The sequence below is a fragment of the Pongo abelii genome, chromosome 4 (genome assembly GCF_028885655.2).
Source record: "Pongo abelii isolate AG06213 chromosome 4, NHGRI_mPonAbe1-v2.0_pri, whole genome shotgun sequence".
NCBI classification, from domain to species: Eukaryota; Metazoa; Chordata; class Mammalia; order Primates; family Hominidae; genus Pongo; species Pongo abelii.
Window position 1 is genome coordinate 177,526,584 of NC_071989.2, and position 27,605 is coordinate 177,554,188.

Consider the following 27,605-nt stretch of genomic DNA (forward strand, 5'->3'; position numbering starts at 1 on the left):
TGCCTCCCAGGTTCAAGTGATTCTCCTGCTTCAGCCTCCTGAGTAGCTAGAATACAGGTGCCCACCACCACGCCCAGCTCATTTTTGTATTTTTGATAGAGACAGGGTTTCACCATGTTGGCCAGGCTGGTTTCCAGCTCCTGACCTCAGGTGATCCACCCACCTTGGCCTCCCAAAGTGCTGGGATTACAGGTGTTAGCCACCATTCCTGGCCTCCACCTCATTTCTTGTAGTGCCAGCATGGCATAGCAGCCTCCAGGTGTCCCCAGACCTCCAGGGGAGCAGAGTCATGACATATAGACTCTGCAGACCTGGAGAAGATTTGCTGCAGAGACAAAGCAAATGTAGTCTAGATGTCCAGGCCATCGCGGCAGCTGGCATGAATACATGAAGATGGCAAGGAGCAAACATCTTCACAGGATGTGAGGCACCTGGAACTCAAGGGGTATCCTGGAGAAGGGAAATGCCAGACACTGAACTGAATGAGATAATTAAGTTTTTGCTATGAAGCAGGATGGGGGCTCAAAGTAGGAATTAAGTTTAATTTAGAAAAGACAATGTATATTTTTAGTATTTCTGAATAAGAAGGCTGAGAATCCTAAATTAAAAAAAAAATAAATTTTTTTCCCCCACTGTACTTCATGACACTTGAGTTCATTTTCTGCTCCTGAAATAGGGAGGGCACCTCCCTCTGAAAACATTGTCAGAGAAAAAAGTCCAGGATTGAGCAGATGCTTTGAAGAGGCAGAACATTCTTAGCTTAAGGGGCCAACCAGCTGGCCCAGGGCACAATTCCTCAGCCAAAGCGCCTAGGGAAACTGCTCTAGGCATTCAGCCTGAGGCATTGGGTTGGAAAGCGAGGGGTTAATTTAGTATTAGCTGCGTTCTGTTCTAGAACATCTCTGTAGCTCTTGCTCTTGAGCTCCAGGGCTTCCTTCTTTATCCTACTCCACCCCCTCTTTTTTCCTTCCCTCTTTCTGTTTTTTTGAGGTGAAGTTCGCATACCATAAAATTAACCATTTTAATATCATATCATTCAGTGTCCGTACCTTCCCAATGTCATGCAACTATTACTTCTATCTAGCTCCAAAACATTTTTATCACCTTCAAAGGAGACTGTACGCATGAAGTAGTCACTCCCAGTTCCGTCTCCCCCAGCCCCTGGCAGCCACCAATATGCTTGCTATCTCTATGAATTTACCTATTTGGCACATTTCCTGTAAATGGAGTCACAAGATGTGGCCTTGGTGCCTGGCTTCTCTCTTCATCCCTTTTGCATCCTTCAGTCCTATCTCTTCTCATTGAAGCTTTGGAGCCCACCCAAGTAGTCCCTAGGTATTTCCAGACTCCATTTTCCAGGAATTAGGCCAGAGAAAGAAAGGAAACAAGGTCAGAGGGCTTGGGGGTGGGAATTAAATCGGCTTAGGGAAAAAGAAATCCAGCAGTTTCTGATCAGGCCCCAGCAGCTGAATTTGGTTTGGAGGCCAATTATCTGAGGCCCACGAGCTTTTAAGTACCATGGCTGGGCCTTCTGTGGCAGGCCACGTGGAAGCCGGGCTTGCCCTGGCTCTTGACTGGAAACAGATGCTCTATGCCCAGGAAGGAAAGCTGAGTTTTGAAAAAATGCAGCTCGACTGAGACTGTGGTGTGGCTGGATTTTCACAAAGCAGTATTTATAATCAGGCAGAAAATCATGGAGAAACAGCTAAAGATCAAGTTGCCACTTAAATTCCTAGCAGCTACACCTGGCCATGAGAACTGGTGAGCTTTTGGAGACACACATCATAAAGTGTGGGCCAGGTTGGGTGCTTCTCTGATTAATATCATGGCAGGGTTTTGGAACTGTAAGTGGGGGAAATTGTAGGGGGAGGAAATTGGAGGTGGGGGCTTCTCTCAAACTGTGTGTTTGGTTACAGAGATGGCTGGCAACACACTGCTGGCTCTCTGATCTCTCTGGCTTCGATAATTTTTCTGTGGTGCTAACACCTACCCCCTTCAGTTACCCAGGAGGGAGAAATATGGGTTGAAGTTATAGAACATATTTTGGGCAGGCTCCCTCTGGACTTTGTTCATGCAGGATGGTCTTATTATCTTGATCTATGAAGATTTGTCCAGTGGTGTATGGTCTCTGAAAATCACACCACGCACCTGCCTCTCCTCTCTCTAATATTGTTTATGCACATTAAATTGTATAAAACTGTATGACCTTGGGCAAGTCACTTAAATTTTCAAGGCCTCAGCTTCCTCAAATGAAGACATTAGGTTCTGTAGTGGGTTGCATAGTGTCTCTCCCAAAATTCCTGTCCACTTACAACCTTAGAATGTGAGCTTATTTGGAAAAAAGGTCTTTGCAAATGTAATTAAGGTAAAGGAATATGAGATGAGATTGTGCTAGATTAGGCTGAATCCTGAATCCGGTGAAAGTATCTTTATGAGATAGAAAAGGACACACAGACACACAGGGAAGAAGGTCCTGTGAAGGCAAGGTAGGCAGAGATGTCAGCAATGCATCCACAAGCTAAGAATGCCAAGCATGGCCGGCAGCCATCGGAAGAGAAGGTAGGAGGGGGGCATGAACGGTTTCCCTCTCTCAGCCTCCAGAAGGAACCAACCCTGCTGGCACCTTGATTTTTGGACCTCTGGCCTCCTGAACTGTGAGATAATAGATTTCTGTTGTTTTATGCCAGTTTGTGGTACTTTGTTATGGTAGCCCTGAGAAAGGAATACAGATTAGATACTGTTTCTAGGATTAATTCACTCCTCTATGGCACTTAGAGTTTTTACAAAATATATTTACATAAATTTATCCCTTATACAAATTTATTTATTTATTTTTTGAGATGGAGTTTTGCTCTTGTTGCCTAGGCTGGTGTGCAGTGGTGTGATCTTGGCTCACTGCAACCTCCACCTCGTGGGTTCAAGCGATTCTCCTGCCTTAGCCTCCCAAGTAGCTGGGGTTACAGGCATGCACCACCACACCCAGCTAATTTTGTATTTTTAGTAGAGACAGGGTTTCACCATGTTGGCCAGGCTGGTTTCCAACTCCTGACCTCAGGTGATCCACCTGCCTCAGCCTCCCAGAGTGCTGGGATTACAGGTGTGAGCCACCACGCCCAGCCATAAAAATTTATTTCTTATAAAAAGTTATTGCCAGCAACTTTTCTGGGACATAGGTACATTTTATCAGGCCACCTGCCCTCCCTCCTCCTCCTTTTTATTTTGCAGATGCTCAGAATGACATATCTAGTGACACAGCAAGTCAGTGGCAGCCCTAGGACTCCATTTCATTTGCTTTTTCTCAAGTGTAGGCGGAGGTAGAGGATATCGGTTACATTGCAGTGGCCCCTATCAGCTGAAAAGTCCTAATTGTTCACAAAGATGTATATGGACGATGCTCCTCATGGGCTAATGCCTGCCTAGCCTATGAGACTCACACCACTGATCTGGGCTACCCAGACCCACAACCTCCTCTGTTCTTCAGATTCGTGTCTGGCAGCCTCTCCTCCACCCATGGAAAATGTAGAATAGAGATCATTGTTCTCATAACCAAAGGTGGGGCAGCCTGGCAGAGTGGAAAAGCATGTGCTTTTAGACTCAGCCGACCCACCCAGCTTTGCAGTTTGCTAGCCATGGAACTCCAGGCAATGACCCTTTTCTCTAAGATTCAGGTTCTTCATCTGTACTATGGGGGTAACAACCCCTGCCTTGCAGAATTTTTGTGAGGAATGGGGATAAACGTGCAAAAACTCTGGCACATCCCAGTCACTCTGTAAAAGAGAGCTGTTCCCATTATTTTCCCCCATAGTTGCATTGGCTTTACTCCAGTGCTTACACAAGGTCTGGTTTCAGTCTTCCAATTAATTAGCTCGTCAGCTTTCCTTAATCCCATGAGTTCCAGAATCTTGCACAAGATATCTTGTATGTGGGAAAGAGTTCAACAGACATTCATCAAGGGCTTGTTATGTGCAAATCATGGTGTTGTGGTGGAAAGGACATGGCATTGGGCTTAGTCCAACCTGGTTCAAATCACATCTCTGCCATCTCCTAGCCATGTGATTCAGGTCTTTCTCACTGCTTAAATGAGGACAACTGAACCTGCTGGCAGCTTTGCTTTGGTCTTACACAAAAGGATGTGTATAAATGTGTGATGAAGAGTATGTGCTCGATGAATGTCAGATTTTTCATCTCATTCTGTGAATTCACCTTCTCACCTGTAACTAGGCAATCTTCCGCTTCTCTAATCACTGCTCTTACATCCTATCATCCACCATCAAAAGGATATGGGAGATGAAATCATTTTTAAAACACGATCACTGGAGAGGGGTCACTCTGAGATACACTTCAAAGGTGAATGAATCCTTCAGCTAGTTATATTTTATTCTAGAACTCAAAGTAGAGTTTAGCAGCTATTCTCTTTTTCCTTCTCCCTCCCTCAGTTTAGGAGAACAGATATATTTTAGGCTGGATTTAAAAATTTTATTTTTTTGAGACAGGGTTTTGCTCTCTGGCCCAGGCTGGAGTGCAGTGGTGTGATCATGGCTCACCGCAGCCTCCAACTCCTGGGCTCACGTGATCCTCCCAAGTAGCTGGGACTACAGGTGGGCATCACCGTGCCCAGCTAATTTTTAATTGTCTTGTAGAGACAGGGTCTCACCATCTTGCCCAGGCTGGTCTCGAACTCTAGGGTTCATGCAGTCCTCCCACCTCGGCCTTTCAAGATGCTGGGATTTTAGGTATGAGTCACCATGAATGGCCTAAATTTTTAATTTCAAATGAAAATAGCATTTTGGGTCCAATGAAGAAAGTTTCAGGCCAGGTGCAGTGGTTAACGCTTGTAATCCCGGCACTTTGGGAGGCAGAGGCCGTGGATCTCTTGAGCCGGGGAGTTTGATACCAGCCTGAGCAATATGGCGAAACCCTGTCTCCACAAAAAATTAGCTGGGCGTGGTGGCACATGCCTGTAGTCCCAGCCACTCTGGAGGCTGAGGTGGGAGGATTGATTGAGCTAAGGAAGTGGAGGTTGCAGTGAGCTGAGATCATGCCATTGTATTCCAGCCTGGGCAACAGAGTGAGATCCTGTCTCAAAAAAAGAAAAAAAAAAAAAGTAAGTTTGATAGACGTATTTTCGAGAATGGTAGCAAGAAACAGTGTTTGTTTTTTTTGTTGTTGTTGTTAAAATATCTGTATTGCTTATATTTATTTGGTATACTGGAGTCCACAAAGTAGATATACCAGCCTTATTATATCATATCAATATCGTATCATATTTTCTTAAAAAACTACCTATGGTGAGTAGTTATTGTCGTATTTTTGCCGGTCTAGGTTCTGTTCCCTCATTTCCTTGGGGAAACTCTTTCTCATCCCCGACCACATATTTCTCATGTGACACAGGCTTGTCCAATGAGTGCTGTTTATTTTTTAATTTTTTCATAGCCCATAGTTGCTACTAAAATTACTGTTTTTTGCCCCTGCTGTTTCATCCAGTGATGGACATTTGCCCCAAGGCAGGCTAATCAGAGCCAGTGAGACTCAATTCTGGGCTATATCTCAGAAGCACTGGAGATAAGAAGCCCTCTTTCCCCTGGGCTTGAAATTAGTAGTATCTACAGCTTTCAGTCTGCAGCTGTTGGAAGTCAGTTTTCCATTTGCATAGGAGAGGCTTCCTGAGAATGAAGCCAAGGCAAAACAAAGCCAAGTATGCACCAGACACCCTGAGCCCTTATGACAGTGTATGAGCTCTAGGATCCAAACACCCATGTCTGATGCAGTAGGAGCTACCCTAGGTCTTCCAATTACTTGTCTCAACATGTTCCTTTTTTGCCTTAAGTTGGTTTGAATTGCTTTGAGCCTCTTGTAATCTACAGAGCCTTGATATCAGTCTTACCATTCTTGTTTCCTAGATAGAGAAACTGAAGTTCACATTGACATTGCAAAAGTCAAGCAGCGGGATGCAGGGGAGGATGGGGTAAACCACCCGCCCCCTACACACTGGGCAGGTGGAGCTGGAGGAGATGAGGGCTGCTTCCTTAGAACCTCCCTCAACTCTGCTCTCAAGCCCCATACTCTTGCCTCAGCCTCCCAGAGTGCTGGGATTTCAGGCATGAGCCAATGTGCCTGGCCTAAATTTAATTTTTAATTTCAAGTGAAATTAGCATTTTGAGTCCAGTGAAGAGAGTTTCAGGCTGGGGGCAGTGGCTAATGCTTGTAATCCCAGCACTTTGCTCATCTCCTGTCCCCCTGCAGGGACTGGTAAATAAAGACATTTATAGTGTAAATAAGAGCATCTCCTGTCTCTGCAGCACCTTACAAGGTTACTCTAAGTAGGCTAGGTTCCTCTGCCAACCAGTTAATCCTGCTGTCAGTTACTAGAGTTGATTTAGCATCCCTGGATGAATCTTGAAGTTGAGCTGCTTGTGGCTTTTGAGCCACAATATCTTCACTCCCCTTTGAACCACCATAAAGAAATCCTTAGTCCTCATATCTTGATTTGAGAACCCATTGATCTTTGCCTCCTGCCAGCACTGCAATGAAGGGTAGAGTTCAGGAAATAGAAGCATAGCATTTTTATTTATCCTGTACTGTATTTCTCTGTCAGCAGCAGGTCCAAAGGTGAGTGTCACATGCTCTGCCATATTTTATGTTGCCTAAGCATGTTAAATCCGGGATCCACTGCTCTGTATCCATTTTCAGCGACCAAGTGGTAAGGACAGAGAATGGCAGGAAGGATCATGGTGGTCCCCCATTGCCAGAAATGTCTTGGTCTTAGTTTCCCATCAACAATGGTGCTCTGGCTGGGCGTGGTGGCTCACGCTTGTAATCCCAGCACTTTGGGAGGCCAAGCCAGGTGGATCACCTGAGGTCAGGAGTTCGGGACCAGCCTGGCCAACATGGTGAAACCCTATCTCTACTAAAAGTACAAAATTTAGCTGAGTGTGGTGGCAGGCACCTGTAATCCCAGCTACTTGGGAAGCTGAGGCAGGAGAGTCGCTTGAACCTGGGAGGTGGCAGTTACAGTGAGCTGAGATCATACCACTGCACTCTACCCTGGGCAATGAGAGCAAAACTCTGTCTCAAAACAACAACAACAACAACAACAAAAACCAATGGTATTCTAAATACAGGTATAGACCACCAGCCTGCCATGTATTCCAACCGAGGCATCCTGAGAAGTTCACTATTTATTGCCTATTTAGCACTCCAACCTGCTTCTTTCCTTTTGAGTGATTCCACCCAGGTATTTCAGAGAAGGGTCTGATTTGGCTAAGCCAGGGTTTCTCAATCTTAGCACTGTGAACATCTTGGGCAGGATAATTCTTTGCTGTGAAGGAGCTGTCCTGTATATTGTAGGATGTTTAGCAGCACCCCTGGTCTCTACCCACTAGATGCTAATAGCACCCTGTGTCCCAGTTATACAATCAAAAATATCTGCAGACATTGCCAGATGTCTCCTGGGTGGGGTCAACACCTCTCCCAGTTGAGAACCTCTGCTACCGATTGATATAACAGGGAATTTGAGATAGAGGAATACACATCTAGGTCCCAAAGCTGGGAGGAGAGGCTCCTGGCATAAACATGGGAGATGGACACTGTAGGTTTCTTGGCAGTAGCTCCTCCTGGCAGAAAAATCCAGGCTGTCTGACATGGTGTGTGTCAGTGCAGAATCCACTCCCTACCTATTTCAGATAAATGCACACTAAAATATATAAAACTGTGTCAAGGGCATCTTTGCTGGAGGCTTAGGGCCCCCAGTCAGTGTGACCTTGTCTTGCTCAGGGAGACCTGGGGGAAGAAGGAGCAACCAGCTGGGGGCCACAGAGTCTAGCCCCTTTTTTAGCACCTGGTGCGTCTGCTGCCCACCAGTGTCTTGCTCTGCTGGGGAAGTGAGGGTGGCCTCCTGCCAGCCAGTGGCAGCCTCCAGACCCTTAGCAATCCTCCTTCTAAAAGTGCATAGCCCCTTGAGGATGCCCCAGGGCTGAGAGGCTGAGGGGCCTGCTTGCCCCTCCCCTCTCTGGGAACCCCTCTCATGCTGTCTTGCCCAGGCCATCCTCTCTGGCTTCCTAAGTTGCTTGGGCTGCCCGCCTCCCTCGGATGACACCCACAAAAGGCAAATATCTAGCGAGTACCGCAGGGCCAGGTTTCTTCCCCTTCCATTTCTTGGTATTTGCCCCACCCCATGTCCCAATTCCTTAGGGAGGCCTTCTTGACTTCACTGCGTGAAGCACCCACCCAGCTATTCTAGAATGTCTCCTCTTCTTTATTGGTGAAAGTGAACTTATCACTATCGGGTGTTATCTTTATTTGTTGATTGGCACAAACCCCCTCAGTTAAAGTTTAAACTCCAGGAGAACAAGGACTTGGTCTTGATCATCTTTGGAGTCCTCAATGCGTAGAACAGTACCTGGCACATAGTAGATGCTCAATAAATACTTGTTGAAGGAACCGATAAAGGAGAAATTTAATTAGGCATTGGAGTCCTATAAGGAGGAATATTCCTTCACATATCAGTAGAGTGTTCTCTTCCTCTGAACTGGAGTGGCTTTCTTCCCCATGACCCTTGGCACCTTCTGTGGCCATACAGACCACATCCCCTGCTGACCCTAAGCTGTGTGTTGGGTCGTCTCTTCGATGGTTCTGGTGAACTCTGCATCCATTTTTCTCACTTCATGATCCCAGAAACTTATTATTTGATCTAATTCCACACCAGACTTTCCCCAGACCCCATGAATGTAGTCATCTTTGTTCCAGGGGGTTTGAAAATCAGGGGTAAAAATAAAGCAGACACCATGGAACAGGGCTGAGTTATGGTAGTCATGAGAGCATCTGATAGCTCCTCTGTGACTCATCCATTTATTTTAATGACATCCGAATATGACAGTATATTGAAAAAAGAATGCATGTTATTTATTCCATACCGGGGAAGTGGCACTATAACACTGTTTTAAAAAATCTTTAAAAATTTCCTGTTAGAACCTATTGTTGAGTTAGAAAAGCAAGCTTTGCCAAATGCCCGATTATGCCTTTACTGGTCCTGCTGGCATGTTTCACCAACTTTTCCCTAGTGTTTCCTTTGGCGCTGTTGAGCCCACACTACAAAACACGAACAAGTCCCACCAAACCACACTATGCCCTCAGCTTCCCCATCATGTGGGGACCATCTGCCTGGACATCCACTGTGGGGTAGCAGGAAGAACTTTGGCCTGGGTGGACACATGGGGTTAACTATCTGTGTGTCTTTTGTCTATGATCACTGCATTCTTCCATTTGTTCGACCTTCAGTTTTCCTGCCTACCAGTAATGCCCTACGACTCCTCCAGCTCTGGTATCTGGGATCTTGAGTCTGAGGGGCAGGTCGCTTGTTGCTATGGGCTTCTGCTCCCAGCAAAGGCAGTGGGTGACTGCTTGACCTTAGGGTTCAGTCTGGCAATAGCCTTGTCTCTGGTGAAAGGAAAGGTTAGATCACTCCTGGTCCTGGCCTTTCCTGAAGGTCACCCTGGGGCTCTTTTTCCCTTTTTTTTTTTTTTCTCTGAGCTTAGGAGTTCTCCCTCTTCTTGCCCCTCCTCATCTTTTTGAAACATCAGACTCGAGTTCCTTGCTATGAGATTGAAAAGGCAAAACCGCCTTCTAACAAGGGCCTTTTGGCATGTCCATAACAGCAACAACAACAGTAATAATAACAACAGCATCTTACATTTAAGGTTTTTAGTTTACACTTTACAAAGAACTTTTAAATACATAATCTCATCGGCCATCATATGGCCCCTTGGTTGAGTCAAAGAGACCTTCTTTTCCCTTTCCTGAATCCTGCTCAGGGGGGACACAGCTTGAGCGGCCTCTTCTGCCCACGTACATTGCCACACAAACACTGAACCACACTTTTTCAGGAGCAAATTAACTGAACTCTTCCTGCCTCATGGAATGTCCTGTTTCTAGAATGTGACTACTCAAGGAGAGAGAGTTTTAATCATCATTTGTTAGAAGAACCTCATTTCAGGGAGAATAATGGTCCTTGCATTTGGCATTTCTTAAAGTCAGGGCTTCCAAACTTGAGAGAGAAGGCTCAAAATTATAATGGACAGACCTGGCCCTTTTGCTGTCTTGGTTGATGGGGGCTGGATTCAGGATTGGGCCCAGGGTGATGAGCAGAGGGAGGTCTCAGGTTCCTTAGGGAGGCAGAGGGAAAGCTGGCAGCCTGGTGACTCCTCCCAGGAAGCCAGTGATCCTGGGTGGGGCTCTTGAGATGGCAGGCTGAGTAGGCTCCGGGCTGGGTGGGGAGAGGCTAGCAGGGGCATTGGTGGTGGGATAAGGCTCAGATCCACCTGCCTAGGGGGAGAGGGGGGATGGGGCAATGGAGGTGGGGATGGGGAAATGGAGGTTGGGAAGGGTGTTGGGCAGATCCCAGGACCCTCTTCAAGAGCAGAGCTTCTAAGCTACCATAGACATTTGTGATCCATCTGGCCGGCAGTGTTTTCTAGCCACAGAGTAAGCCACAGGGAGCTCTCAAGTTCATTTTGGTTGGCAGCTCTGTCTCCTCTTTCAGGCCTTTATGCTGCCACAGCTCTCTTCCTAAACCAGAGCTTGTCTTGCTCTTCCCTTCCTCAAACAACCCTGCTGGCACCTGTGGCCAGTTTAGCATGCACAGCTCTTTGCAGTCAAAATCCTACCTTCCTACCTACCCCATTTTTCTCTGCTCCTCAGTGTGCTTCCCATACTCTTGCCACCCTAGATTTTGACTCTTCCCCAAACAAGCCAGGCCTGGCCATATCTCATTGCTTTTTAACAGGCCACTCCCAGGAAAGTTCAATTCCCTTTCTCACTCTGGCAAACTCCTATTCATCCTTAAAGACCTAGGACTAGAAATTCCCTCCTCTGGACAGCCACTTCCATTGCTTATATTGCCACTTGAGAGCTCCTTGTGTAATAAGGCAATTGTCCATTTTTATGACTGTTTTTGTCACAGGCTGTAGGATCCTCAAAGGCAGGATGTGTTTGTTTCCCATGAGAAGCAGGATGGTTTAGTGGTTGAGTGAGCAAGTTCTGGAGTCAGACAGCCTGGGCCCAGATCCTGGCTCTATGGTTTATTAGACATTTACTCTTGGGCAAGTTCTTTAACTTCTCTGTGTCTCAGTCTACTCAACTGTAAAATGAGTTAATAGTGTTTTAACTACATGGTTGTTTTGATAATTAAATGAATATATATCTATTTCACAATTAGAGTGGTATCTGATGTATAATAAAGTACTAAATAAATCTGCTATTATAATAATGTTTGAAACAGGCTGAGCATAGTGGCTCACACTTGTAATCCCAGCATTTTGGGAGACTGAGGCAGGAAGATGGCTTGAGCCTAGGAGGTTGAGGCTGCAGTGAGCTATGATTGAACCACTCTACTCCAGCCTGGGTGACAAAGCAAGACCTTGTCTCTAATGACAACAAAAAACAAAGCCATCATAAGGCACAGTACCTGGAACATAATGGAGATTTACATGCATATTTTTAGATAAATTCCTCAGCTATATCCCTTTCTCCCTTCTCTTCATCCCCTCCCTCCCTTCCTTCTTTACTTCCTCCATCTTCCTTTCTTTTCTTTCTCCCTTCATTATTCCCTGAGTCTTTGGCCCACCATTGGTCCTCACAGATCAACTAGGCTCCTCTAGGGAACCTGAGGGCTGAAAGGTCCAATGACTTCCAAACTCTTCTCCCTGAAACGCCTACAGTGGAGGCTCCTGGGGGAAGGAGGGATGGATGATAAGAGCCAGGGAGTTGGTGTGAACAGCTGAGCCCTGGAAGATATGTGGCTAACCTGATGGGGTGGAAGGGGGCAAATGGGAGTGAGGGAGGGAGAGACATGGAAAGAAACAGGGGCAGGGAAGTCTCCTTCAGGAATGGAGGCAGAAGCTGGATAGGCTGCCCTTGGTCACTTTCCCTAGATGCATAAGCCCTGGTCTCCAGAATATTTCCAGATACTGGGGAGGGAGAAGGAGGAGTGAGCAAGGCAGAACAAGAGCAGGAAAAAACATCATCTTTCCTTTTCTGGCAGGGCTGCTCTGATGGATTTAAGCCGCCTGAATCACCTGTGCTCACCCATTCTAGAGAAAGAATCTCAAGCTTTGGGTCTGGACTTCTGGTCTGGCTCCTCCACTTAACTGGTGTGTGGCTTAAGGCAAGTTCCAGAGCCTGTGAGGGCCTAAACTTCCTTCTTAGTGAACCGGGCTCTACCCCCTTATCCTTTCCAGGGAGGCAGGGGTTGCATAGATAAAATAAGGTAAAGTTTGGATATGCATTGGAAAGTGTCACAGATGGGCAAGGCGTCTCTGTCATCATGATGGTGACCTGGAGGATCAGGTGGCAGAGGCCTGTCTTACAGCAAGAGCCTCCAAGAACCTTCCAGAGTTAGACATCTAGCGCTGTGGGCAGACTTGGTTCCCAGCCTTCCGCTTCCCAGAAGGGCTGACTACCTTCTCTACTGGGATACATTCCAATGAAAAATTACCTGGAAGGAGGAGAGGGGGCCAGTGCATGGGTCCTGAGGAGACAGCATGATATTCTCTTCCCTCGCCTCCTCTAGGAAGACCCCTCTCCTGGGGAGGAGCAGGAAAAATAGCAGCTGTTTTAAAATTTGGTAAGACAGTTCCAAATGACACCTGTAGCAGACTTCAATAGTCAGTCCTCGATTGGAAGCCAGGGCCAGCCAGGAAGGAGAAGAGGGGTCCCCCAGTGGGTTCAGACCTTGAAGGGGGGTCTGGGACAGACAGGGACAGCAATATTTTCGAGTGGCAGTGAGACTGAGAAGGCCAGGGCTCAGCATCTTTTCCTGGAAGAACTGGGCATTTTGGGCACTGATATCCAGGACTCCGAAAAGCTGGGTAATTTTAGGGGAGGAAAAAAAAGGGAGTCAAAAAACAAGAAACAAAGATCTTTTCCTTCTCTCTCTTCCTCTGAGCAGCTCTTGGTCTACTGCTGACATAATACCGTTTCATAAACATGAAAACATCTTCCTCCTTCCTCAGACAGGCTATCATTCTTTATTCTTATCCTTTTGTTTTAAAGCATTTTTATTAGTCTATTTTTTTCTTAAATTTTTAAACAGCTGTTTTTAAAAACACAACAAATACACAACACAAAACTTGGTAAAAATAACTCACTATATGTATGGTACATATACGCAGATGGTGTGATATATTTATATAATAAAAGATGAAAATAGTCACTTTCCATAATAAAAATAAGTTCTATTTTTTTGTTTATGTTACAATATACTTAATATTCTCTTCTTCTTTAGCTTCCTCTCCAGCTTCATTTCCTTCATGCTGAATCACCAGGGCGTCCCACATGGCTGTCCCAACTCCATCAAGCTGGAGTCCGAGAGGTGGCAGGCAGGGGCTTAGGAACACGCAAGACAGCCGCACTCTAAGTGTCTCTCCACCTCTTCTACAAACGAGGAGCCGTCCATGCACTGGAAGACGTATTTCCGCCGCTTGCTGCGGGTGGGCTGGCAGCACTGGGGCCCACAGCCCCCATGACATTCCATGATGGGCACTTTGGAGGCTGTGGCACATGATGCATAACCTTTCTGGCGGCGGATCACCTCTCGGACTACTTGTCCCAGGCATGGATTCTCTGCAGAGGGCATAAAAGTCAGGGCATTGGTGGTCTAGGTGGCCAGCAGGACCATGAGCGGTTCCCAGGTAGGCTGCTTTGAAATACTTGTGCTCTGAAGACCGTAAGAATTTATTCACTCATCCATCTGCCCACCCTCCCCTCTGTCCACCTGTCTATTTTACAAACAGGTGTGTTTCCTTTACCAGGCTCTCTGACAGGCTTACATCTAAGCCCTGAGGATATAATGAAGACAAAAGCAGGCTTGGTCTCTTCCTTCAAGAAACCTAAAGTCAAAACTAAAACTAGATGACACAAACTGGTAGACTGTGGGCCAAATCCTGACCCCAGACCAATTTTGATTGCCCTACATATGCCTAAAAATTAAATGCCAACATTCAAAAAGCAGGAGATTTCACCTGAAAATTTGGATTTCTGCCTTCCGTGAAAACAAGGAGGTCTGGCAGAGCTGAGCCTGCAACCCTGCACTGCAGTGATGGCTGAAGCTGAGTGCTTTAGATGGGGCAGGCAATCCCGAGTTTGCCCCAGTCACCACCACTCCCAGTAGTCTGTCTCTCTTGGCCTAGAGTCTAGATACTATTTAAGTGAATATATTTAATAAAGAAACTGAGGTAGATGCTATAAAGAAAGGGAAGATGTTCATACAAGAACATACAGTATATGTTTTTGTATGCTATAAGACATTTGTATTCAAAAGGCATTTGACCTGGCCCAGGGGCCAGGGAGGCTTCTCTGGGAAATGAGCCTGAGTTGATATCTGAATAAGAAGCAGGTGTTAATGAGGCTTTGGGATGAGCTTTTCCATAAGGCCTAGAAATAACTGCAGGGTGGGAAAGGGCACCCCTGTATCTGCTTAAACACTCTGGACCCTGACCCAGCTGTTCATTTCCACCCCTCTGCTGTCCTCACTACAGTGGGAGAATGTCTGCAGCAAGGCACTTGAGGAAGGGAGCCATGACCCTTGACAAGCAAGTCGCAGTTTCCGTGTCTGAAAAATGGTAAGACATTTATCCGTCCTTCCAGCAACTCCCATGCTGTTACAGGCACCAGAGGAGATTTTGAAGGAGAAAGGGCTTTATGCATTTTAAAGCTTCAGGTGTTGTTAAAAGGATTAGAAAGAGGTTAATGACAATGTGTGCATGTGCACGTGTATAACATGGGGAGAGAGGGGGAGTGCAGATGGGGCAACATGCTAATGACTGGGGTGAAGGGATTAAGCTGTTTATACTGTCCTGACAGTTTTTCTGTAAGTCTGAAATTATTTCAGAATAAGTTATTTAATAACATTTTAAAAATGAGTTTTGGTTAAGAATAGTATTTCGTGTAGGTATAAAATGTGGAAAAGTCCTCAAGGGACAGGGTGGACTGCCTGGGATCCTGGTGGCAGGGAGCAAGACTTCTCAGTGTCCATGCAGGAGAAAGACCCCCCCTCCAAGGTAAGACAACCATTTTAATATTAATATAATTTCCTTTGTTGAGCTCACCTCAAAATTACATGATAAAGGGGCCACTAACCGAGATAAGTAATTTGATGGTTCTGACTAGGTCAGACCAAAGAACTGGCTTCTGCTGACCCAGTAAGGGCAGGAGAGTTGGATGGAGGCCGTGGAGCAATGCCATCAGCTTGGATACATATGTGAATCATTGCAAAATGCATGTTCTGACTCGAAAGGGCTGGGGTGGGGCCTGGGAGCCCCAGCTGACTCCCAGGTGATGTCAGTGGTGCTGGTCAATATCAGGGGGCCACTCTGAGTGGCTAGGGTTTCATTAGTTTTGAAGGCACGGCATCTCAAGGGCCAACAGCTGGAAAAGAGGAGAAAAGAACCATCCAGACTGCTCATGTGTTCTCCCTGCAGAGGTCCACTGAGGACCATTTTCTACACTTGTTTCATCTTTAAAAAGTCCATGCTTAACTTTGGCAGTATGAGTTATCTGCACTTTTGTTTTTTCTTGGAGACAGGGTCTGTCTCTGTCACCTGGGCTGGAGTGCAGTGGTGCATTGATTGCAGCTTCAAACTCCTGAGCTCATGCAATCCTTGCACCTCGGCCTCCCAAAATGCTAGGATTCCAGGTGTGAGCCACCACTCCTGGCCCTATCTAGATGAGGAAGTGAACCACAAGTATGCTGCTCAACGTCATGCAGATTTGAGACAGGGTCTCACTCTGTCACCCAGGTTGGTCTTGGCTGACTGTAACCTCCGCCTCCTGGGTTCAAATGATTCTCTTGCCTCAGCCTCCAGCATAGCTGGGATTACAGGCAACCGCCATGATGCCCAGCTAATTTTTGTATTTTTAGTAGAGACAGGGTTTCACCATGTTGGCCAGGCTGGTCAAAGTCATGCAGATTCTAAATGACAGCTTGGCCTTCATCGTGACAATGTTGCTTCCGACTTTACATCTCACGTACTCCTCCCAACAACCCTATGAAGAAGCACAGTAGCTAGCCTTCAAGATTGCCCCCAGTGACTACCACCTTCTGGTATTGATGCCCTTTATGTGGTCCCCTCCCTCACTGAATGTACCTGACCGATGTAACCAATGCAGTGTGGTGGAAATGATGGCATGAGTGACTTCCAATTGTAGGTCATATAAGACATGTGGCTTGCTCTCTTCTGGACTGTTCACTCTGGGACATGCCAGCTGCCCTGGCGTGAGGACCCTCAAAGAGCCTGTGTAGTGACTCATGCAGGGCAGAACTGGGACCTCCCACCAACATCCAGCACCATGGGAGTGCAGCACATTGGAAGCATATCCTGCTGCCTCGTGTTAGTCTACAGAGAACTGCAGCCCTGGCTGTGTAGAATGCAACCCCGAGAGATCCCAGCTAGGCTCTTTCTGAATTCCCAACCCACAGGAACAATGTGGGCTAAAAAAAATGTTTTTTATGTTTTTGAGCTGCTATGGTTTGGGGCTAACTTGTTATGCAGCACTAGATAACTGATACAGGAAGGTGTAGTATTGCCTCCGTTTTCAAGTTGAGGGAATTGAGGCTCAGAAAGTGACTGAACCAAGGTCATGCAGCCTTTAAGTGGCATAGCCAGAACTGGAACTGAGGTGATCTGGATGTGAAGTCTAACTCTGACCCCCACTTCCTCCCTCCCACAGGTACAGTAGACCCACCTTGTTGGCAGTGCTCGCCGCTAAAGCCAGGCTGGCACAGGCAGTAGGGCTCCCCTTGGTCTGAGATGTGGCACTGCCCATGGTGACACTTGAAGGCTGAGCAGGCATTGGCAGAATCATTCTTGTTGTCACACAAGGCCCCTCCATAGCCCTCAGCACACTTGCACATGTATGAGGTCCCAGTTGCCACACATTTTCCATGGTTGCAGCTAGAGGCAGAGAGGAGGATGAGAAGGGAACTGGATCAGAGTTGGTGCTGCTGAGGACTCCCTCTGTCCACCCAGCCGGGGACCAGGGGACCCAGAGCTGAGTACAGTCCAATAGCTTTCTCCATTTCCTAGGCTGAGCATCTCTTTTCTTAACCACCTTGGTTCCCCTGGCCAACCAGCCAGAAGCCTGCGAGTGTCACCCAGTGTCCACTGTGAGCTGTGACCACAGCAGAGGCTGGCTTGCTGATTTACACACACAACTCATACAGCCAAGTAGCAAACAACTGCTTGAAAGAATCTAGCCATTCTCTAAACATTTTAATTGCTTTACCATCTTAAATAAGAATTACTACCACCCCACTACTACCAGCAGGTACCACTGGCTATGTACCAGGAATTGTGTTAAGTGCTTTACACCCAGTATTGCTCTGAATTTTCATCATAACCTCTTGTCTGATGCTCCCATGCAGTACATTTCACCCGTGGAAAAAAATGAAGGTAAAGCCTATATTCTGAATCATGATGCATCACTGCCCCTATTGAGATGACATGCAGAGCCAGGATCCATATTATAGAGTCAAACACACACACACACACACACATGCACAAGAGCAACACAAGAAGCTCAAACCCTTTATAGCTGTCCCTTATTCCTGATCCAAAAAATCATTTCCTGACTGGTTTAGCCAACCACATTTCCAGTGTTGGCTCTGGTGTTAGTTTTGGCTGATTCAGGTTTCTTAACACTGACAGTACTGGATCTCCTATATTTAGCAAGAGGCCTGGCACGTAGTAGGACTTCAGTAAATCTTTGTTGAATGAGTAGTTGCTTGAACTATTAAATGTGTTTTGATGTGTGGTTATATACACCTGGTGTATATATACACCAGCTGCACAGGCTGAGTCTGCCCACGTGGGTGCCTTTTTCTAATTCCCACGGAGACAGTGGGGGCTCACTGTGGCTCTGGACAGGTTCTAAAGGCCACCTGGCAGAGATGAGTGTTTTGAGCAGGGCCCTCTTATGCTGATCCCTCCAAGCAGGTCTGGCTGCTCAGATGTGTAAGCTCAGCCTCTTGACCTCTTAAGCAGTTACACTTACACAGATCCTATCTGCGGTCTGACTGCAACTCCTCCAGCCTCCAGTAGTGCCTATTTCTCAGGTGGGGTAGGGACTGAGGCCATTCTGGGAGCCCGAGCACACAGCCAGGGCTCCTGGGACACTGACCTGTGGCCGAGGCAGGGGTCCCAGACCTCCTGGTCGCATAGTGGGCCGGTCCAGCCCGGGTGGCACTCGCACACCACGCTGTCCTTCTCCACGGAGCGGCACAGGCCGTGCTTGCACACGGTGCAGGACTTGCAGCCTGGTGACACCCCCAGGGACTGTGGTGGGAGGGCCTTGAAGTCCTGCAGCTCGTTGTTGATGCGCACCTCGTGGATGCATCCGTGGAAGCCGCCTAGAGGCCTGTCCGTGCCCTGGCGCAAGGCGGAGAGTCCGGTGGAGGTGGGGATGCCTGTGGGAGGGGAGCCAGGACAGTGGCCTGAAGACCCTCCCCTGCCACCCTGCTGTCCTCAGAGAGAAAAAGCACTTTTCACACATTCATGGCTAGAACTCTGGGCCTCTGCTGTTCAAATGAGGTTAACGGGCCAAAACCTCGGACCTTGTCCATACAGGGACGTGCATCCTTGGTCCTGCACTGGGACTCCTTAAAAAAACGTGAATTTGTCTAACATGTAATATTAGAAAATTTCCCATAAAAATTTGTATCTTGGACTTCCCTAGAAAAAATGAGATGATCTGGTCACCCATTGCACTATGACCCCACTGGCTGAACTGAGGAGACCATTCCCCCCAATAGGTAAGTACACCAAATAACCTGCTGTCCCCACCAGGCTCCTCAGCCCTTTGATCCAGGCCTCACAAGAGAACCCAGGGCAGGCGAGCTACAGCTGAGGAGATAAGGTTTTGGGGAGCTGCTTGATCAACGAAACTTTGGGATTCAGGGTTTTTAGACCAGTTTGCTGCCTTATGTGCTGGGTACCCCTCTTCTCAGGATCTTCAAGAGACTGTTAGTATAGACCTAATTGGCTTTTCAATAATTTGTATTTTCGCTCCCCTTGTACACCATTCCCTGCCCACCTTCTACAGTTGAGAGCCTGGGACCAGCCTGGGAGCAGGGCACCCAGTTCCATTCTGGCTGCACCTGGAGCAGGTGGGGCACAGGGCACGGTCCTCCTTCAGGGATAAGTGGTGTCCCTTCTGGGGCTGCCCTCGGCACAGAGCTTTCCCTGGCCTCCCTGCATCTGAACCACCCATTAACGACACCCTCTTCTGGGCCCGTGCTAGTCTCTGCGGGTGGACTCAGGTAAAGTCTTGGGAATCTTAGGATTGAACGAGCAGTTTTGGTAGCTTTTTTTACACTTAACACTTTGAGAACTATCAGTGCAGGGGCTGCATTTCAGGCCCGGAGTCTGCCTAACTGATGGCTACTTTTTTGTGTTTTGTTGTTGTTGTTGTTTTAAAGACAAGATCTCACTCTGTCACCCAGGTTGGAGGGCAGTGACACAATCATGGCTCACTGCAGCCCCAACCTCCCAGGCTCAAGCGATCCCTCTGCCTCACCCTCCCAAGTACCTGGGACTACAGATGCTCACTACTGTGCCCAGCTAATTTAAATATTTTGTAGAGATGAGGTCTCACTGTGTTGCCTAGGCTGGTCTCCAACTCCTGGGCTCAAGCGATCCTCCCACCTCAGCCTCCCAAAGTGTTGGGATTACAGGTGTGAGCCACTGCACCTGGCCTACTTCCATTTTTGGCCTTTGATTTTAATCTCAAATTCTTCTACATTCATTAATTGAACCTCCCAGGGTTTGAGGAGGTGGCAGAGCAGAGGGAATATGATCTGAGGCCGGCAGACTTCAGCAGAGCCTAGACCCTGCTTCCATCTCCTGCCTCCCCCTTCTCGCCCTTCCCCGTCACAACGTGTAGTTTCCAGGAGTCCTGTTCTCTTTCCCTTCCAAGCACCTGTCCCAAATTCTCTTTTCTCCATGGCCTGGCTAGTGCTTATTCACCTTTTAGAGATCAGCTTCATTGTCCCTTCCTCCAGGAAGCCTTCCCTGATTGGCTTTGGCAGTGGCCTGGGTTTCTGTACTGGAGCACAGAGGGCCAGAGGGAGGTAGAGGTGGTAGGGAAAGAGAGGGCATTACCTCCAAGGTAGAGGGGGCTGTTGATGCCCACTGCTGGCTGCTTCTGGAGCTTCCCCAGGCTCTTTGGAGTTCCTTTGTCCACTACCAGGTTCAGGGTCTGGTTTAGCGTCACCAGCTCCACACTGTGAAACTGCCCATCATTCACTGTCTCCACGCTGGCCAGCAGAGAAGGGGAGAAAGCCGGAGAGTTAACTAAGTGCCTTCCATGGCTGGGCCCTGGGCTGTGGACTTGACCTGCATTGCTTACATTTTGTTTTACTTTTTATTTGGAAATAACTTTAAACTTACATAAGTTGCAAAAATAAAAACAGTACAGAAGATGCTTATTACCCACTTTCTCCCATTACTCCAATGTGCTTATGGATTTCTCTCTGCATTGTATATACACACACACACACATTTCTGAACCATTTAAAGGTAAGTTACATACATTACAGCCCTTTATCCTTAGATACCTCAGTGTGCATTTCCTAAGGACAGAGATATTCTCTTATACAAGCACAGTGCAGTTGTCAACTTTGGTGAATTTAACATGGATACCACACTGTTATCTAGTCTATTATCTGTATTCCAACTCTGCATTGGACCCAATACTGTCCTTTACAGCATTTATTTCCTTCCAGTCCAAGATTTAGTCTAGGGTCAGGTATTGCATTTGGCTATCATTATTTGTATTCTTTTCTATTATTTCATAGAGTTAAGCAAACTCCATTCCCAGACCACCTTCTCAATTCCTGCTCTATCTGCATGCTGCCTGGACCACTATTTACTCAACACGCTTGTTCTTTTCAATTGCCCAATTTCCCCCTTAAATATCAGTAAGGATAAAGGTTAGCATTGTTCTAAAAAATAGTTTTGATGTGATTTTTATATTTTTTTCTAGTGCATATAAAACAAACTCTCTCACAGTTAAAATTTCAATAGTTTGCTATTGTCCCCCCTAAGGTCACCTCATGTACCACCAGTGGTATGCATGCCACGTTTGGGGAAAGAGTGCCTTATAATACTCATGCTAGGTAAGTTTGTTATCTCCACTACAGAAATGAGGAAACGGTAGCTCAGGGAGGCTAAGGAATTTATCTAAGGCACCACAGTTGGTAAGTCATAGAGCAAGGATTTGAACTGAGGTCCAGGTCAAATGTCCCTAATCTGAAAAGCTCCAAAAGCCCACAGTTTTTGAGTACCCACATGATGCTTGAAGGAAATGCTCATTAGAAGATTTTGGATTTCAGATTTTCGGATCAGAGATGCTGAACCAGCATGATGCAAGTATTCAACACTTTGGATCCCAAACGTTTTGGTTATGGGATAGTCTTTTTTTTTTTTTTTTTTTGAGATGGAGTCTCACTCTGTTGCCCAGGCTGGAGTGCAGTGGCGTGATCTTGGCTCACTGCAACCTCTGCCTCCTGGGTTCAAGCAATTCTCCTGCCTCGGCCTCCTAAGTAGCTGGGATTACAGGCTCATGCTACCATACACAGCTAATTTTATGTTTTTAGTAGAGATGGGGTTTTCACCATGTTGGCCAGGCTGGTCTTGAACTCCTGACCTCAAGTGATCCACTTGTCTCGGCCTCCCAAACTGCTGGGATTACAGGCATGAACCACTGTGCCCGGCTGGTTATGGGATATTCAGTCTGCACATCCCACTTGCTCATGCTGTCTCTAACAGGGCCAACAGCCACTCACCGAGGGCCCAGATGAGCCAGACATGGTGTTAAGTGGTTCACTTATTTGAAACTTACAATAATTCTAAGAAGTGGGTGCCAGGTATCCTATTTCACAGATGAAGACACTGAGGCCCAGAGAGGTTAAGTGATTTACCTGAGGTCACCCAGCTAGTACAGGCAAGAGACAGAATTTGTAGGCAACACTTTTGACTCCCAAATTGTGCTGTTTCTAGTGCTCCACCCTCGGCAGGGGCTGGGAGGGAACAGTGGTAGGAGATGATGGGAGTTGGGGAATGTGACACCTCTTCCTTCCCTGAAGCTCTCTGAGGAGTAGACTGAGCTCTGTCTTATCTATTCAGGTATCAGGGATACATATGGAGGCTCCCTCTCTCCTTGAATTCTCCCTGATAAATCCCTGTTGGCTCCAACAAGAGGATCCCAGCAGGGGGTGACACTGATTAAGCAGGCAGGGACTATTTCAGTGACTGACTCAGATTTAGAAATCTCAGCAGCCAAAAACGCAAGAAAAATGCTTGGGAGAAGACAGGCTAAATTGGGGTATAGTGAAGAAAACAGAGTCCATTCTAGCCCCTTACTGCTGGATGGAACCGTAACCAACCATAGGAATAGAACATCCCGGTCTCAGTTTCCTCATCTGTAAAAGGGGGATAATAACCTCACAGAACTATTGTGATGTTCAAATAAAATGAGAGGGTACATGAAAGTGCTTTGTAACCAGGCATGCTGGCATGTGCCTGTATCACTAGTTACTTGACAAGCTGGGAGGTTGAGGCAGGAGGACCACTTGAGCCCAGGTGTTCGAGTTCAGCCTGGGAAACATAGCACGACCCCTATTTCTTAAAAAAAAACAAACAAAAAAGTGCTTTGTCAATTACTGGGAAAATGTGAGCAGTTATTTTAGTGTTAGAAGACTAACAAGTACCATTGCCTGCAAAGCTAGTGATCTCTGCTCTAGTGCTGATCCCTGGGAGAAAGTGATGGCAGAGGACACGCAGGAGCCCAGGACCCACTCAAATCCACTGGGAAATCTCTCCTCCCACTCATTCATCCAACTATCCACCCATCCATTCAACCATCCATATTTCCTTCCCATCTATTCTACCTATTCATCCATCCACCCTCCTCTCCATCCATCTACCTATCCATCTCTTCACCCACCCACCTACTTATCTACCCTCTTCATCCATTCATCCTATCACATCCATCCATCCTTCATCTACCCACCCACCCTCCTCTGCATCCATCCACCTATCCATCTCTCTACCTACCCACCTACTTATTTATCTACTCTCTTCCATCCATCCATCCATCCATCCTTCATCTACCCTTCATCTGCCCACCCACCAAGTGTCTGCTATGGGCCACCTTGTCCTGGGTGCTGTGGATCAGTGACAAACAGGGAAGATAGGGTAACTGCACTCACAAAGCTTCCATTCCACTTTCCTTAGCCTTTCCTGTAAATTAAATGACAACTTATCAATGTAAGGTCTAGCCAAGAGATAGGGTAGTGGGAGGTGGAGTGGTGGGTAAAAGAGTCCACTGAGGAATCTGGTTTTGTGATGGGGAGCCAAAAAGCCCTATGAAGGTAGAGCTGTTTCTATTTCAGAAGCCTCCAGCTGCTGCAAGTTGCAAGCTGAGGGCAAGGCAGAGGCCTATGATCCTTCAGATGGGCTGGTAAAAGCAGGAAGGGGAGGGAGGGCCCCGTGCAGAGACCATAAACTTGTGACCTTGAGCCCTCACACAGTTTTCTAACCAGACATGCAAAAATACGCAGGTATATCCCACAGCGTCCTAGAAATGGATGCTGTTTGGATGCAAATGAGCTCACCACCCTGGAGGTGTGTCAACAGATGCTGGGCAGCCACCTGTCAGAAAGGGAGCTGTCAAGAGACTGCAGCTCAGGCACTTGCTTCCAACTTACGATTCAGGGAGTCAGGGCAGCTGTTTTCCCATCACACACACACACACACACACACACGCACACACGCACGCACACACACACACCCACCCACCCACCCACCTACTCCTGCCTGGCAGCTGGCTCCAGGCCCAACTCCTTCTCCCCTTCCTTCCATCCCAGGCGCTGGTGAATAGCCTCCAGGGGTACCCAGCCTGGAGACAGTGGTCTGGCAGAAGCCATAGATCAGAGAGGGCTGTGTGGTCACTGGCTCTTGCCCTAGACAAAGTGCTGGGTTCTGCAGTGCCCCAGTGCTGGGCTTCCTGGAGGGCCTCATCTGATGCCCACATGGGAGAATCCTAGGTAGGCTCGAGGTATAGCCTTCAGCCAGGTCATGCTTTGTGGAGAGAGATCTGGGATCACACTGGGCCCGCCAGCTGAGGGACCCTGGGCAAGTCATATCACTTCTGTAAGCCCCTGTTTCTGCTTCTATTCAATGAGTTTTATACTCATTTTACAACATTGGCTTTTTGGTTGTTTTTAGTAAGAGACAGGGTCTTGCTCTGTTGCCCAGGATGGAATGTAGTGGTGCAATCATTGCTCACTGCAGCCTTGAACTCCTGGGCTCAAGCCATCCTCCCACCTTGGCCTCCCAAGTGCTGGGGTTACAGGTCACTGCACCCAGCCTACACTATTTTTTGTTTTGTTTTTGTTTTTTGAGATGGAGTCTTGCTCTGTCGCCCAGGCTGGAGTACATTGGCATGATCTCAGCTCATTGCAACCTCCACCTCCCTGATTCAAGCAATTCTCCTGCCTCAGCCTCCCACGTAGCTGGGATTACCAGCACCCACCACCATCCCCGGCTAATTTTTGTATTTTTAGTAGAGACGGGGTTTTGCCACGTTGGCCAGGCTGTTCTTGAACTCCTGACCTCAAGTGATCCTCTTCCCTTGACCTCCCAAAGTGTTGGGATTATAGGCATGAGCCAGCGTGCCTGGCCCTATACTGGTTTTAATGGGCAATACGTGGCCTGTGACACCTAGCAAGTGCTCAGTGAAAGGTGGAAATGATGACTCCTTGACCTTATTCTGGGCTTGCTGGAGCTGGGTGTGGCAGCAACTGGGGTGGGGGCGTAGGTTAGTGGGCCCTGGAAGAGCCTGCCTATGGATTTGGCAAACTTACAGCCACCCAGGGCTTTGAGTGGCTTTGAGCCACTCAGGGCTCTGTATACTCCCATTGGCTCATTCCCATTTCTGAGGAGGGGACTCTTGTGAGTCCCATTTTAGGGAAGGAAGCTAAGTAACCTGATAGGGGCCGTGCTGGAACTCAGGTTCAAAGTCAGGATTGCTTCCAAATCCAAATCTCCCATAATGTTATCTATGCCAGTAGGTGCTCATGGGTTAACAGGTCGCCTTTTCCTGGCAACTTTTAACCAGGTCTCCTGGATATAATGGCTGAAGCCAGTGTTTTTCAAACTGTGGATCCCTGGAGGTTCAGGGTAGGCAGTGCTAAAGGCTCTGGCTTTTTACCGGCATCCCTAAGTCAGGATGCCTCCATTTCTATTTGCCTTAAAACAAAACAAAACAAGACAAAACAAAAAAAACAAAAAAAACATGGCCGGGCACGGTGGCTCACACCTGTGATCCTAGCACTTTGGGATTACATCCTTGAATTCTCCCTGACAAATTCCTGTTGGGGATTTGAGAGGCCAAGGCGGGTGGATCACAAGGTCAGGAGTTCGAGACCAGCCTGGCCAACATAGTGAAACCCCGTCTCTACTAAAAATACAAAAAATTAGCCAGGCGTGGTGGCAGGTGCCTGTAGTCCCAGCTACTCAGGAGGCTGAGGCAGGAGAATCACCTGAACCCAGGAGGTGGAGGTTGCAGTGAGCCGAGATCGCACCACTGCACTCCAGCCCGGGTGACAGAGCGAGACTCTGTTTCAAAAAAAAAAAAAAAAAAAAAAAAAAAAAAACATTATTAAATCTTAGCCTTTGAAACAAAATAATGGGAAAATGGCTCTACTGTGACAAAAGTAGAGGAAAAAAAGGAAAAAACAGTAACAACCTAAGGTTCACACTAAAAGAAATGATGATATAGTGGTCCCAAGCCCCAGTAATTAGTCTCCTGGAGAGATATTTAAGGATTTCAGGGGAGAGAAAGGGGCTCTGAGGGTCCTTCTCAGTATCTGCTGGGCCAGACTGAACTGGTGCCAAGTGGGAGGTGGAGAGCTCTGGAGCTGTCAGGGTGGGGCTGGACGCATCCTGCCTGGAACTGGCATAACCACAGGCATTGGCCAGAGTGGCCTATGGCCTTTTTGCCTTTGCTTTTATTTATTTTTTTTGAGATCAGGTCTTGCTCTCTCACCCAGGCTGCAGTGCAGTGGTGCAATCACAGCTCACTGCAGCCTTGACCTCCAGGGTTCAAGTGATCCTCCTGCCTCAGCCTCTTAAGTAGCTAGGACCATACGTGTGCACTACTATGCTTGGGTAATTTTTTATTTTTTGCATAGATGGAGTCTCAATATGTTGCCCAGGATACTCTCAAACTCCTGGGCTCACGCAGTCCTCCTGCCTTGGCTTCCAAGAATGCTGGGGTTACAGGTGGGAGCCACCATGCCCGGCTTTCTTTTGCTCTTAGTAATAATGGTGGATGCTTGTTAATCCCTTAGTAGAGGCCAGGCATTGTGCTACCCTATGCTAACCAGTTAACTTGCATTCTCTTATTTAACCCTAACAACTCCCAAGAAGGAGGCACACTTTTTCCTCCATTTTTCAAATAAAAGACTTAAGGCTCAGAGACTTTAGGTGCTCAGCCTGAAGTCTTAAGGGACTTGAGGGAGGAAGGGTTTGTTATTCCTCTAGGTGCTGGTTGCTCTAACCTGAATGCTGAGTCGTGACCACTAGGTGGCAATAGAGCCTCACAGTAACAAAAAGTTCCTGGGATTTCGGGTAGGCAGCAAGCGGAGACCTCAGGCCCCACTGCAGCAACCCCCTACTCCTGTAGCACAGCCCACACTCTCTCGGCTCTGTCCTTCATGTCCTGGAGCCAGCACGGTGGGAGAGCTGGTTTGGGTGGAAACCTGACCCAGATTTAAATCCTAGCTCTGCCACTTACTGGGCTTCTAACATGAGGCTTCTCATCCCTAAAACAGGAGTGAGGATCCAATGAGACAAAGACCTTGGCAGTGGATAGGATTGTAGAAATCAAGACTCAGAGAGCATGCACTGCATTGCATTCAAAGAGCACACCCATGCGGTGTTTTAAAATGGCCAACATTCAAAAACTTAGATATCTCACATAGAAACCCCGGTGGTCCCGCTTCTCTTGATAATCTGTATTCCCGCATGGCAGTATCTGCTGGAGCTGAGGTCAGCCACTCCTTTGGATGGGGCTCCACCCTCTAGGCTACTGTAGCCCCCACCACTCCCTAAGGTGACTCCAGCCCATTTTCCCCATGTCTGTTACCTATGTGGCCATTTGGCCTTGCTGGCATGTGAGTCTGGCCTTCTCACAAGTCTCAGTGCCAAGGAACAGTGAAGTCTGTCCCCATTCTGGGGCAAGGAGGGGCTCAGGTGGGCTTTTCTGTGTATTTGCCCTGGGGCCTGGAATAGAATGTTCATGTGCCCTCATCACCATTTGTGTTATGGCTGTGCAGATGAACAACATCAGGCATGGACAGAATGGAGACCAGGGTCCCTGCTGGGAACCCAGGCTGACATCCTCACTCTGAAGCTGCTCAATGGGCCTTAGTGAGCCAAAAGCTGGTGGCTGCCAACTCCCTCAGTTAGAATAGCTTTGGTTGGGCTCCCTGGCTCTGGCCCTGAGGCCAAGGTGGCCTTCCTGGGTGGCTAGAGGTTATTGTACTGATG

The 27,605-nt window shown here is 47.5% G+C and overlaps 1 protein-coding gene and 1 long non-coding RNA gene across 3 annotated transcripts in view; one reads left to right on the forward strand and one right to left on the reverse strand.

Moving 5' to 3' along the window:
• Window positions 1-12,999: 12,999 nt before the first annotated feature.
• The window catches only part of SLIT3 (slit guidance ligand 3), a 634,924-nt gene continuing 620,318 nt past the window's right edge, over window positions 13,000-27,605 (reverse strand). For both annotated transcript variants that reach the window (XM_024247052.3, XM_054556205.2), the window contains 4 exons: window positions 20,151-20,305; window positions 18,172-18,457; window positions 16,738-16,946; window positions 13,000-13,617 (listed from right to left, as the gene is read on the reverse strand). In XM_024247052.3, the coding sequence (XP_024102820.1) occupies window positions 13,382-13,617; window positions 16,738-16,946; window positions 18,172-18,457; window positions 20,151-20,305 (886 nt within the window). In that variant the 3' untranslated portion in view covers window positions 13,000-13,381. The remainder of the gene's footprint in view (window positions 13,618-16,737; window positions 16,947-18,171; window positions 18,458-20,150; window positions 20,306-27,605) is intronic.
• Window positions 13,551-15,041, forward strand: LOC129059615 (uncharacterized). Its single transcript, XR_008525625.1, has 3 exons — window positions 13,551-13,685; window positions 14,532-14,615; window positions 14,945-15,041. It is a non-coding gene; the product is annotated as an uncharacterized LOC129059615 (long non-coding RNA).